This window comes from Scophthalmus maximus, chromosome 18 (genome assembly GCF_022379125.1).
Source record: "Scophthalmus maximus strain ysfricsl-2021 chromosome 18, ASM2237912v1, whole genome shotgun sequence".
Classification (NCBI taxonomy): Eukaryota; Metazoa; Chordata; class Actinopteri; order Pleuronectiformes; family Scophthalmidae; genus Scophthalmus; species Scophthalmus maximus.
In genome coordinates, this window is record NC_061532.1 from 12,875,791 (window position 1) to 12,888,213 (window position 12,423).

At 46.3% G+C, this 12,423-nt stretch overlaps 1 protein-coding gene across 3 annotated transcripts in view; it reads right to left on the reverse strand.

Moving 5' to 3' along the window:
* The window catches only part of syne1a (spectrin repeat containing, nuclear envelope 1a), a 76,944-nt gene that overhangs the window by 21,663 nt on the left and 42,858 nt on the right, over positions 1 to 12,423 (reverse strand). For 2 of the 3 annotated variants that reach the window (XM_047328489.1, XM_047328491.1), the window contains 21 exons: positions 11,239 to 11,469; positions 9,120 to 9,260; positions 7,855 to 7,968; positions 7,343 to 7,504; positions 6,680 to 6,874; positions 6,404 to 6,577; positions 4,569 to 4,760; positions 3,803 to 3,934; positions 3,601 to 3,701; positions 3,288 to 3,438; positions 2,967 to 3,095; positions 2,675 to 2,842; positions 2,256 to 2,471; positions 2,027 to 2,128; positions 1,817 to 1,936; positions 1,477 to 1,677; positions 1,197 to 1,370; positions 942 to 1,073; positions 623 to 819; positions 379 to 511; positions 73 to 255 (listed from right to left, as the gene is read on the reverse strand). In XM_047328489.1, the coding sequence (XP_047184445.1) occupies positions 73 to 255; positions 379 to 511; positions 623 to 819; positions 942 to 1,073; positions 1,197 to 1,370; positions 1,477 to 1,677; positions 1,817 to 1,936; positions 2,027 to 2,128; positions 2,256 to 2,471; positions 2,675 to 2,842; positions 2,967 to 3,095; positions 3,288 to 3,438; positions 3,601 to 3,701; positions 3,803 to 3,934; positions 4,569 to 4,760; positions 6,404 to 6,577; positions 6,680 to 6,874; positions 7,343 to 7,504; positions 7,855 to 7,968; positions 9,120 to 9,260; positions 11,239 to 11,469 (3,348 nt within the window). The remainder of the gene's footprint in view (positions 1 to 72; positions 256 to 378; positions 512 to 622; positions 820 to 941; positions 1,074 to 1,196; positions 1,371 to 1,476; positions 1,678 to 1,816; positions 1,937 to 2,026; positions 2,129 to 2,255; positions 2,472 to 2,674; positions 2,843 to 2,966; positions 3,096 to 3,287; positions 3,439 to 3,600; positions 3,702 to 3,802; positions 3,935 to 4,568; positions 4,761 to 6,403; positions 6,578 to 6,679; positions 6,875 to 7,342; positions 7,505 to 7,854; positions 7,969 to 9,119; positions 9,261 to 11,238; positions 11,470 to 12,423) is intronic. The other variant, XM_047328490.1, reaches the window with a different exon arrangement.

Consider the following 12,423-nt stretch of genomic DNA (forward strand, 5'->3'; position numbering starts at 1 on the left):
CATGCCAATACTAATACCAATCAGCCAAAACATTACATAGAAACTAGGCAACAACAGGCGCTGTGTTCACACCTGGTGTAGCTTCTCTTGCACTATGGGAATACGATTCAGCAGCTCAGCCCACTGAGTGTCGATTTGTCCCAGTGCCGTCCTTAGACCAGCTGTATCTACTCTTTTCAATCGCAGGAGCTGGTTTCCTGTGCTTAGCACAGAAGCACGCAAGGACGACTTTGCGTCCACCTCCTTGGAAAACTCCTGTCAGAAAGAGAAGTCAAGAAATGTTGGAATTTAACCGTACATTCATTGAAATTTTCTGAATATTGTGTATAAATATTTTTATTAGGTTCATGGCACATACGATCAGATAAGCTCACTCACCAGAAAGGCATAGAGGTGGTCTCTGACCGTCTCCAGCTCCTGAGGCACTGTCACTGACTGGGTTGTCCAGAACTCGAGCCGGTCCAGCGCTGACTGCAGCCAGTGGCTCAACTCAGCTGACTCACTCTGGTACCTGAAATGAATATATCATATACATTCAATGAGCTATATATTTAATTTGAGATGTGATTCCTGACACTGACAAATCAAAATCAAACTTAAAAGACTCCTGCGAGGGCCTGACCTGCTCCAGTGTTTGAGCGTTGAATCGAGGCGGTGCAGCTCCTTGTTGACCTTGGTGGTGGAGGACAGCCAGTGTTCTCCCAGTTGGGTCAGCTGATTCTCCAAGTCCGAACAGCCGACAGACAGAAGGAGCCTCTTGCCCTCCTCCAGAACCTGGTACAGCTGTGGCTGATGCTCCGTCAGGCTGGCCTTCAGACGCTAGGTGACAGATGGGAAGGCAGATACATGACTGATTCAACCAGATGCTTGACTGCAGCTTTTTAATGGCAAGTCAGATGACAGAAGATTTATTTTGTGCATCTCTGTTTTGCGTCGCCTACCTGGTAGAGACTGATCCTTTCGGTGAGTCTCTCCTCTGTCTCCTCTACTAGACCTACAGTAGGGATGCTACACTCCACAGCCTCCAGCTGTCGACACAGAGCCTGGTAGTCTTCCACAAGCCTGCTCCATGACTATCAGAGAGAGAGGGGGGGGGGGAGTATTAAAGTATTTTTATTTACCCGTCATATTTTGGGGGCAGTTTGGGATTTGTACTGCTCATTTCCCCTATCCTTCTACAAATCACTTGTTCCCACCTCCAATATGCCCTCCAGCTCCACTCCCCTCCTGTGGGCCTGTTTGAGCACACTGTGGGCTAAAGCCATGGTCTCCTCCAGGGCCTGGCTTTCCCTCTGCGCCACCAGACTAGACACTTTACTGTAAAATATCTGGGTGAGGATCATGTGACATTCCAGACCCTGAAAGAACTCCTGGAGCAGAACAACACATTGGGAAACACAAAGTAAGTGTGAGTGAACAACCTCTCTTTTCGGTAGAAGAAAATGACCACAACTGCGTTTTCACCACCCTCCTTACTTTGTGTTTGTCCAGTAACATCTGGACCTCTATAACAGAGGCCACTGTCATCTTCTGGTCGGCAGCCATCTTGTCCTGAGCGGTGTCCACCAGGTCTGTGAGGTCATGAAGTGCAGCTTCGTACTGAGCCTTGAGAGACAAGCCGTGGTTGAGGCTGCTTCGTCTGGAGCCCACCATCAGCACCAGCTCCTCATATGCATCCTACACAAAACCAACAATATGTCAGTCATTGAGTACATCATGTTGGGAAGTTATGACCCTTGGGACAATGTGTACTCCACTAGTTAAGACCACAATGTATTAGAACAAGAAGTAAGCTCCACAGTTGATTTGATCTTACCTGTAGTTTGAGTAGTTCCTGATGGGAGATTTGCTCAGATTGGAGTCCTTCTGCTCTCGTCTTCAGCTCAGTCACTCTCTGCTCAAACTCTCTCAGACTGTCCTCCACTTCTGATAATGCCTACAAAAAGAACAACATCAAACCAATTAAAATAGGCTTCTTAAAATACACTTTCAATTCTTATCTATTTACTGTTGGTCGGCATCATACCTCGATCTGTTTGGATGCAGGTCTGTCTGCACTACAAGCCATCTTCTGCAGCAACTGGTGTTTACTCTCGCTCAGAGCTGTGAACAGCATCCTCAGTTCATTCTGGCAAAGACGACAAAAGCAACGTTAAAAAGCAAAAACATATCGACTCCCATCTGTGATGCAGAAAGAAAAAAAATCCATCACATCCCAAGCTTGATAAAACACAACGTTGATGAAAAAAATCCACCTGGAAAGATGAGTGTTCCTGCAGCGTGTCTCTCATGCCATCGCAGTGCTGCTCCAGCGTGGAGTCCAGCAGGCCCATCCTCTCCTGCAGACCCTCCAGGGTGTCCTCCATCAGAGCTTGCTCCTCGCCTCCACACAGCCGGCCTGCTCCTCCACCCAGCAGATCTCTGCACTGGTTCACTTCCCTGGTCAACTCCTTCAGCTGTTTATTCAGACCCTGAACAGAAGAGTTGGGGTCAGTAATGCAGCGAGTATCATCTGTCTGGTAGAGATCTAACTTTGTTGTCTGCTAAAGTAAACATTGTATCTAATAAGAAGTTCATTCCTTCAGTTAAAGCATATAGCCTTCACTTACTGATGTGATGTTTGCTTTGTATTTCTGTGAGAACAAAGCAGAAGGGTGTGTTTGTTTCCACTCACCTCTAGATTTGTGAGTTGTGTCTCTGTGTCCTCGAGCAGCAGCACGGGACCGGAAAGCAGCTGATTCTCAGCTGCATCCAGCCAGAAGGAGGCTGCCGAAACTGCAGCATACAAGTCTTGCTGGATTGTGACCCCTCCAAAAGACAGTTTACTGTCACCACCCATTGCCTGTGAGGAATAAATGTACTCAGTACACTGCGAGCTGTCAGTAAGATATTTGTGATTAAAGACACCAGAGTAACCTGGAAAACTACAGACAAAGACAAATTCAAATTTGTTAGAAATGTGTCACCTCGTGGGAGATTCTTTCCAGAGTCTGGCTGCAGGCCTCAAACAAAGCTCTGGGAGAGTGAGAGTCCTGGCTGCAGGATTCACCTCTAAACACCATGCTGGGACTCGACAGACGAGACCGGTGGAGGACCTGCACACATGAGGAGTCGCATATGAGACAGATGGGCAGCAAATATGCGAGTGAAAGTGTGAAATTACATGCGAGAAAAAGGTACCAGCAGAATACACATTAGCTTTAGGTCTTGAGTTTAAGACAACTCTTAGCTCAAATTAAACACAAACATATGGGAAATAAAATCCATAGTGTGCACGTCATCTGTACCGGGCTGAGTTGGTCCTGTTCCAGGGTGTTGAGGGAGAGCTGCAGCTTTGTACTCTGATCTTTATTCAGGTTTTCCCAGCGCTGTCTCAGCTGTTCCAAAGGAGACAGCATCTCAGTCTCCAGCAACACTCCCCCTGGGATGGACACCTCACTGTGGAAGGGAGATGAGTTTTTTCTCATTATAGACAAATCCTCATCTGGTCCCCGCAGTGTTGTTTTATCTGAAGCGCCAAGCTTTTTTTTTTGTCATGTTTGCTCATTCTGTGGAAGGGTTGACAAAGTTAGCGTGACAAGATAAGGGGAGAAAAAGTACCTGTCCCCATTGGGTGTGGTCTGTAGGTTGAGTAACTCTTCACCAACACTTGCTACAGACTGGAGCAGCCTCCTCTGTTCAGCTACTTGCTCTTGCAACTCCTTAAGATACAGGACGTATGTTAGAATTATCTATAAAAAAAATAGTATGAACTATTTCCAATAGATTTAATTATCCTGCATGTATCTGATTTAATTCTTACCCTCTGCCGAAGCAGGTTGTCGTGGTGTTGCTGAGTGCGTGTTGAACGGGCCTGAGACAGCCAATCCTGGACATTAGGGCTCTGGGACAGAGATGAGTCCGGCTCACTGTCCTCCTGTTCCTGCAATGAACCCTGGGAAAAAAACAGAGGGACTTCAACACTTAATGTCCTCGAAAAAAGGTCTTGGAAAACAGAGATAGAATATGACAGGATTTTTTGGAGGAAGGGGCGATGAAGTTGGTGAGTCTGGTTTTCTTTATGATGTCCATTTCATCAACTGAAGTCTAGCTGAGACGTCAACAATGTCAGGCTGGAATATTTGGATTAGATTATGTTGAGATTTCTGCCAGCATTTTTAAATTGGCTCAGACAGCAATTTCCCTTAAGGAAAATCAACTTGTTTTTTCTCAGAATGAGACATAAACCACAAAGCAAAAAATACTGTGTCATCAGAAACACACCTGGTGCAGTGCATTTACTGTTCAGTGTTAGCATGTGATGAGGTGGCACCCTTTTGTCTGGTGTCTAAGGGCCCATTGTGAGACACACAGGCTCTTATTGTCCCATAGTGGTCCGACAGTGGACTTTTATGAAGGAGCATGCCATGACCTTTAGTGTTTGCACAATACTACCATTGATGCCGTTACCAGTGCAGCATAATGCAGTACAGCACAACAATGAAGGGGCGGGGAGGAAGGAAAAGGCAACAGAGCAGCAGAGGACGAGAGCATCGATGGAGGGGAAATCAAACACCCTCCGATCTCACCTGTATGTCGACCTGTTTGTCCTGCAGCATCTGCTGCAGCTCCAGGAGGCTGCCTTTGAGGGAGTGCAGTTTGGTGGTGAGCTGCTCCGCCTCTCCCTTGGTCTCCGCCCGGCCCTCCATCAGCAAACTCTCGCTGTGGACGGACAGCTCCGACAAATACGACACCTTCTGCTCGATCTCAAACAGCATGTTCTGGAAAGGCAGTGGCACAATTGCAAACTCAGAAACTTTTTTATTTCCCGACTTCAGAGTATCACTCGATACCCACCGCGATAATACATTGGTAGCTCGCTCTTGTTATGTGATCCTTTCTCTACGGTTAGACTGTGGTCACTTAGTCAGTATTTTGTCCAGCTCTATCTCTGCTTTGTATCTCAGACAGTAAAAGACACGCCATTTATATCCAGACAGCAATTAGGGTTTGTTTTGAGTTTGGTCTGATTCATCCAATATTTGTCCAATATTCCATCTCTTGCAAATTTGATAATTCAGTTTACTCTGATTTGTGGTTGCAAAGCAGTGCTGGTCTGAGGTTGAACAGTATGGAGGGGTTATCATTCAATCAGTTCTCCTACTCTTGTTCAAGCTTGCTAAATGTCTCTTTTCAATTCCTTTACCACAGACTTTCCTCACGTTTCTTTCAAAAAGAAACAAGAGTAAAAGAGAGCGTTGTCCACACTGTGTGTGAAAAGTGGTAGAATGGACGTGGAAAAGAAGGGGGATTAAGGTTGTATTCCCTTTTTTTTCACACAGGGCTACAAGAGCCCTTAGCATTTCTCCACAGAGAATTTTCCACAACAATGCAGAGAGCCTCATATATCTCTTCTCCCTCTATTCAGAGTTGGCACTGTGTCATTTGGTGGGAACGCTGAGAAACTCTGTTGTCACAACACTTTTTCTTACCACAGAAGGCTGGAATATCTTCCCTTGGCCCTGTTGTGTTCTTCCCTTTCTCTCACCACTGTTCCTCACCTCGTCTCTCTAATCTCATATCAGTACGCACATCTTGAGGATCTTTACTGTAATAATCTATACATGCAGATAGTTTTTTTACGCTGAAGATGAGGATCTACATGAGCTGGACCCTCAGACCCCGAGCTCGACAAGAGCCGTACGCAAACTATAATCAGCTTACTAGTTTCCCAGCTGCTACAAACACACATTCAAACACTAATTACCTTCTGACAGCGCCGCAGAAATCGCATGATTACTGCAGAGAGGCCAATTACAATGTACTGTATCAAAGGATGAATGTTTAAAAATGTAATTACATTACTTTTTGTTCTTCAATGAGGTCAGGTCGGATATTTGTACTGTTTTAGTTTAAGACCAAAATGAACTAACTCATAATCAATCAATCAAAGTATGTGCACATAAAAGTCAGGTCAAACCCTTATCCTTATCCCAGTGTCCGTATCCTAAAGAAAGGAATACATTTATTGGTAAGAGTTCAATATTGAGAGATTTTTCTGTGAATGTCTTTTGGTTTTTTGAGGATGACCTGACCAAGACATGAATAACTAAAATAGTAACAATAATACCAAGGGAATAAATCCAAAGAAATGCTCTATTTCTTGAACAGTGAAGCAGCCAGATACTTTTACTCTTGATAAGACATTAGCATTCAGACTTTCCCACTGAGCCTGGGGCAGTAGTAAGACTTCAAACATTTTCATTGACTGCATTAGTTGAGGAAAACAAATTTGCACGTCAGGAGAGCAAGGACATGGAAATCCTTGGAATCGAAATAGACCATGCTCAAAAGTCTTTCAGTTCCCAGGCAACCAGTCAGTCAAGCCTTTCACGATACCAAATACATGTCAGTCTTACAGTACCTGACAGTCAATGAGCTGCTCCTCCATGTCCAAGTCTTTGTTTTGGAGCTGAAGTGCCGAGCTGAGAGTGGCTCGAGTGCTGAGCAGCCAGTGGTCGAGCTCCTCGGCCTCGCTGTGGTAACGTTGCAGTGCCTGCTCCTGTCGCTGCTCCTCTAGCTGCTCACTTAGTTTCTCCTGCGATGGACAAAGGGGAATGTTGGATATCACTGGTATTCTTGGGTTTACAGAAGCACAAGGTAAATATGAGTATGAGTAAAAGTTTGCACTAGCGCTCACTTCCAGCAGCTGCCGTTTTCCCGACGCCTTCATTCGAATGGTGGCCATCCTCTCTCCCAGTACGGTGAGAGTAGACTGGAGTGCCAGTTGGTCACCAGGCTCCCCATCGCTGTCACTGTCTGCCAGCTCCTCAGAGAAACATGTCTGTAACTCACCAATCTCATCCTGCAGCATCAAGATCTCGTCCATCAGAGCCTAGACACACACACACACACAAACAGATCAGAAAAGTGTGAGAGGTGAAACAAAGAATGGACTGAAAAAGCAAATAGACTGGAGGAAGATGGACATTGTTGGAGGGGAGGAAGACGAGACTGAGAAGAAGATGGCAGTAAGAGCAGCAATAGAGGGTTTGTCCAAACTGCCTGACAGCAGTGTTACAAAAAGGGACTGTATCGGCTGTCGCTGTGACGTTGGCATAGCAACGGAGAACAGTGCCATGCAGTCTGTGCAACCGTTGCACAGGCTGGTGCAATATTAAACCCCTCAATCTCTGTTCTCCCTGTGCAGGCTCCTTTTATGTCACTTTTGTATATTCCCCAAGAGATGTCTCCTGTCTGCCCTTCGATTCACAAATGCAGTACCACTCAACTCCTACCACCTCCTCTAACCCGCGCACATTGAACAGAACCTCCCCATATCTGCAGACTCTCTGTCTCTCACCTGATGTGCAGCCATCTGGCTCTCAGGACTCTTGCTGGGCTCCAGGCCCTCATTGAGCGCCCCCTCGATGGACTCCATCTTGGTGGAGATGGACTGGAGGGACTCCTGGTAGTGCTGCTGACGCTCCAGAGCCTCGTACAGGCTCTTCTGCTTCTCACTGATCTGTGGCAGGAGAGGAGGGGAGGAAATAAAGATCGAAGGAAGTGTGAACGGTGGCAAAAAATTACACGGCGACTTGAAAGAGAGAGAGAGCTGGGATAAATATCTGCTGCAGAATTGCTTGTGTTTGAGTCAATTCCATTTTTTGTTGGTGTCGTGCTGCTACAAATACACTCCCTGATTTCGTTACAGTCCTCGACAGAGCCTCCAAACCCAAAACGTAATTACAGCACGGGGCAACTGTCAGGTGCTTTCGACATACTGTATCTACTGTATGGAACAGGAGAAGCATAACTGAGTAGCGATTCGATGTTTGACTTAATTAATTTAATTTAGCCGATGGTGCGACATACCACATTCTTGAGTGTTTCCCAGGATCTCTGCAGGTCATCCAGGTTCGCAGCGCTGGTCTCCATGGATGGGTCGTACAGCTCCTGGAGGGGGGCTCGGCTTAAAGTGCCTCGACCCTGTGACACAGCAACACAGTCAGTATTCACTTGTTTCATGTTGATGGAGGATTGTTTGCATGTCCTCATGTCCGCGAACATACCGTCAACAAAGGAATATTTAAAAGCTAAGCCCACATCTGCTTTACATATATAACAGTACTGTACATACATGGAGTACTTAAGTCATATATTATTCACTTTAAAACATAAATCATTGTAGGAATTCTTCTAATTCTCTAATACAAATTCACAGGACCACTAGTTCTCGGTTATGGTACCTCAGGATACTCATAAGCTCAAATACTTACACAGGACCAGTACACACCAAGTTTGTATTACAGATGACTTTTGTGTTATATCTGTGTTGCTATTTGTGGAAGATTTCACCGCAGCAGCTGGTTATCAGAATCGGAACTAGAGACACTTTATTGATCCCCAGGGGAAATTGAGACATGAGATAAGTTTTAAACTCTACTTTGACCTTATTGATCTTTGTCGTCTTTCAAGAGTTTGACAGAAGTACTGTACTTACATTTCACAATAACAGCTTAACAGCCTAACCCTAACCCTAACAACAACAACAACAACAACAACAACAAACATGACCTTTTTCTGTTTCTCCCAGAACAAAGTGGTGCAGTTTCACTGCTGCATCATTCTAAGTAACAGATTACACATCAGAGCTACTCAATCTGATCTCAGCGGAAAAGCGTGCAACAAACAAATTGTCGTCACCCGTAAAGTGAATCTGCAAACATAATGCTGAAAAAGAGAGAGAGCAGGGGAAGCGGCAGAGCAGCTCAAACACCCATTTTGACGATAGTGGTGACGATGATGGGGAGGTCGTGGTTTGGTGGGGATCAGGTGATGGCGATGGGATTGTGTGGCAAAGTTTGCATGTCCATCTTTACAGGTTTTATTCAGTCTTAAAATCTTGTATTTACTAACTCGTTTCTTTAACTTCCAGTATCTTGAAATCAATTGCAAACAAAAACTGCACTAATACTGAAAATGCTCCACTAGTAGTGAGGTGGAAGTTTTCTGTCCAGGGAATTTAAGTGTGTAACGTATAAGATGGACTGTGGTGGTGTGGCAGGTGGTCGGGGTTTAGGTAATGCTGGAGGGCTTTAGAGGTTGTCGTGGGGTTGGGTTGGGGGGGATTGTAGTACCTGGTTAAGAGGAGCATCAGCGTTAGCCCCTGGGGAGGGGGAGCGGCAGGCAAGGGGAGAGGAGACCTCGCTGTTGGTGCCCTCCTCCCCTGACTCCTCCGTCACCGGGGAGAGGAGAGTGTGGCAGCGGCCGGCTGTCATCTGACCACACGCACACACCGCACATCACATAACACACACCAAAGAAGCAGGTGGACGAAAGGGAGGAGCGGTGCGGCCGCACAGGAAGGAGGCAGATAAAAGGGGAGAGGAAATAAGAAGCGAGAAAAGAAGAGAGAGGATAAAAATTACTGGGAGAGTGCAGGTTAGGCAGATTACAGTGAGCTGATTAACTAGACAGTGAGTAATCGAATATCAGGGAGAGGACACCCGTTAGATCACATTACTGCTCTTGACATAAAAAAAACTGCAACCATAGCACACACACTTTCATAGCAGAGCATTGAAGTTAAATTAAAGATTAACTTCGGCGTGACATTGTTCTGTGCTAATGGACAAACACTGGATTCCACTGGCGATGAATGAGACGCTAGGTTTTGTTTTTTACAGGATACGTCAGAGGACAGGAATGGTCATTACCAGGAAGTCAAAATCACACACACAGTAAGTGCGCACACAGTGATTGCTCACACCACACACCCTGCAGCTCTACAGTATGCTGAGAGTATACAGTTTCAAAACCACAGCAATTTCCTTTTTTCCATCACAGGCACATTTCCCTTGTGAGCAGCATCCAGACCTTATCCACAAGCAGAGACAAGCTTGAATCTTTTCTTATAGATATTTAAAGGAGGTTTCACCTGGAATACTCCTCTTTAAGAACTAAACATGGACTACTCACAGGTTCAGAGGCACAATTAGAAAACGTACACAAAGAATAAATCAAGCATGGCATAGCAACCAGAGACAAGGACAAGTGAATGCAGCTGCAGCAGCTGTCGGAGAAGTAGCACAGTTGCCTGTGAGCCTGCATGCTTCAGTAGAGAGCTACAGCTGAAATGTGAGCCAAGCCTTACTGGGCCGCTTCTTGGCAGTTAATGCAGAACTCCGCCGACTGACTCGGGCCCTTGTTATACTCGGTGAGACTTTTTCCCGGGCTTTATGATGCAATGCAATGCAACAAAGAGCGTAGACACATGTGGGACATTTGTGGGATAAACGTGTGGGGAAACTCGATGGCTCGAGACTGAACACGACTGTCTCTGCACTAACTTTGCCGAATAACAACTAATTGAGGATATCGGCAGTCCCATCAGCCCATTGACGCCATACACACAATCTTATTATGCTCTGCTCAGTAACAAACACACAGCCACACATACACACACACACACACACACAGCCACACACACACACACACACACACACACAGTAATATCCTGTTTCCTGGCCTGCTGAGACTGAACACACCACAAACTGCAGTAACAGGGCAAGGAACCAAAATCGGAATCACACGTAGACAGCGGAAGTGAAGGTGGTGACTTGTGTGTGAACAGACACTGAATGAAAATGAATGATCACGCCGAAGACGACGCAGTGTAGTAGCGGGTACGAGAGATTCGGGCTAATATAAAGCAGCACGAATTGACGCAGCACCGTATCGGTGCAGCAATACACAAGAAGCGAGGAGCCAGAATTCTTAGTATTACTTGAGGTGAAGGGAAGATGAGGAGAAAACAAGCTTGTTATGTTTGTGCAATTAGAAATAAAACAGAGAGAAGGGGACGCATAGACAGAATAACAATAGAGAGAAAAATATATTTTTATATCTACCTATCATGAACCACAGTAGATGCACATGAGGTCCCATCCCAGGGGCCCGCATATTTGGGAATTTTAATATTGTTGCTAAGTTGGAATTGAATTGTACTGATGTCAATTTGAGTTAAACCTGTAATCTCAACCGTCATGCTCATTTTCTAACCTAATTACATGTTTGTGAAATGAACTGTACACTCCCTCTAGAAACCCTAAAAGGACCCGTGGGGGTTCGTGTATTCAACTTTGAGATCCAGTCTGGACAGAGAGAAACACATACCCAACTATGGGCCAGAAAAGCAAACAGCCATGCACTAGTGCATGAGGGTGTGTGTGTCCAGAGAAAGGCTTTGCGTCTCACCATGACAACAGAGGGGTGTGCAGGAAGCTGCTTGGTGGTGGTGGTGTTGTTGGTTGCCACGGCACTGGGCAGCTCCTCATCACTCAGCTCATCCATGCCGTCTGAAAGGCCCTCCACCTCGCTGACCGTCAGCAGCATGGTGGCATGCTTGGCCTTCACCGTCAGCATCTTGCACTTGGAGTGGAGCGAGGCGATCTGCTCCTGGTAGCCGCGGATCTTCTGGGCCAGCTCCTGTCAAAACATTCCCCAAAGAGAAAACACCACCACCCCCCAGGGTCAGGAGAGTGAGGCTCAGTCCACAAAGGAAGATCAATACTTCCTGGTTCAATAGGATCCTGAGAAAAAGAAGGAGTTGGTTCAGCGTTGAACGTTGTGCCGGTATGAGAGGAGTAAGTGGGGCGGACGCATTCTCTTCTCTCCCCGGGTCTCTGGTTTTTTGCTTCACTCTGTGTAAGTGGAGAGAGAGAATAGAACTGCCCCACTCTCTATTTTTTCCGCTGTATCTCTGAGCCAATCAGAGCAGCACAGAGGCGGGTGACTCAGACCGGCGGTGAACCCAGCAGACAGGATGTTTGGTTGAGAGAGAGAGAGACAGAAAGACCCTGGCAGAAATAGTTCAAAATCCCTCAAACACTCCCTCTCGTACACATACACAAATGGTGAGGAAAAAAACAGGAAGTGATCTCACTGCCGGCAGCCCCCCCCCCCCCAACACCCCTTCCTCCGCCTACCACTTCCCTCCTCCACCAATCCGAGCTCCTTTCAACAAAAGAGGGCTGCAGGGAGAGAGGGAGTGTTTATGGGGGAAGAATGACAGAGATGGTGTCAAATTACAGCTATGGAATGAGCCGGCAGGCCGGGTCTGGCTCCTCCTTCCCTCGTCCTCCTCCTCCTCGTCCTCCTCCTCCTTCCACTCCCTCTGTACCGCAGATGGTCATTGCACTGATAATCAGGTCACGTGACAAAACTAGACCAGTGCAGTTGCAGCTATCCTGCTCAGCTTAGAGATCAAACTCAGACATAAACACTGCCATGCCAAGCCACTCTGCACTGACAGAGAGATTGCAGTAACAAGAGTGTTTCTACTTCACATGTTCCCTATATTGGAACGAGTATCGGGAGTAGATCAAATCTGCCAGAAACACACAGCGAAAAGTTTAACTGTCATAAGAAAAGTGTTGTCTT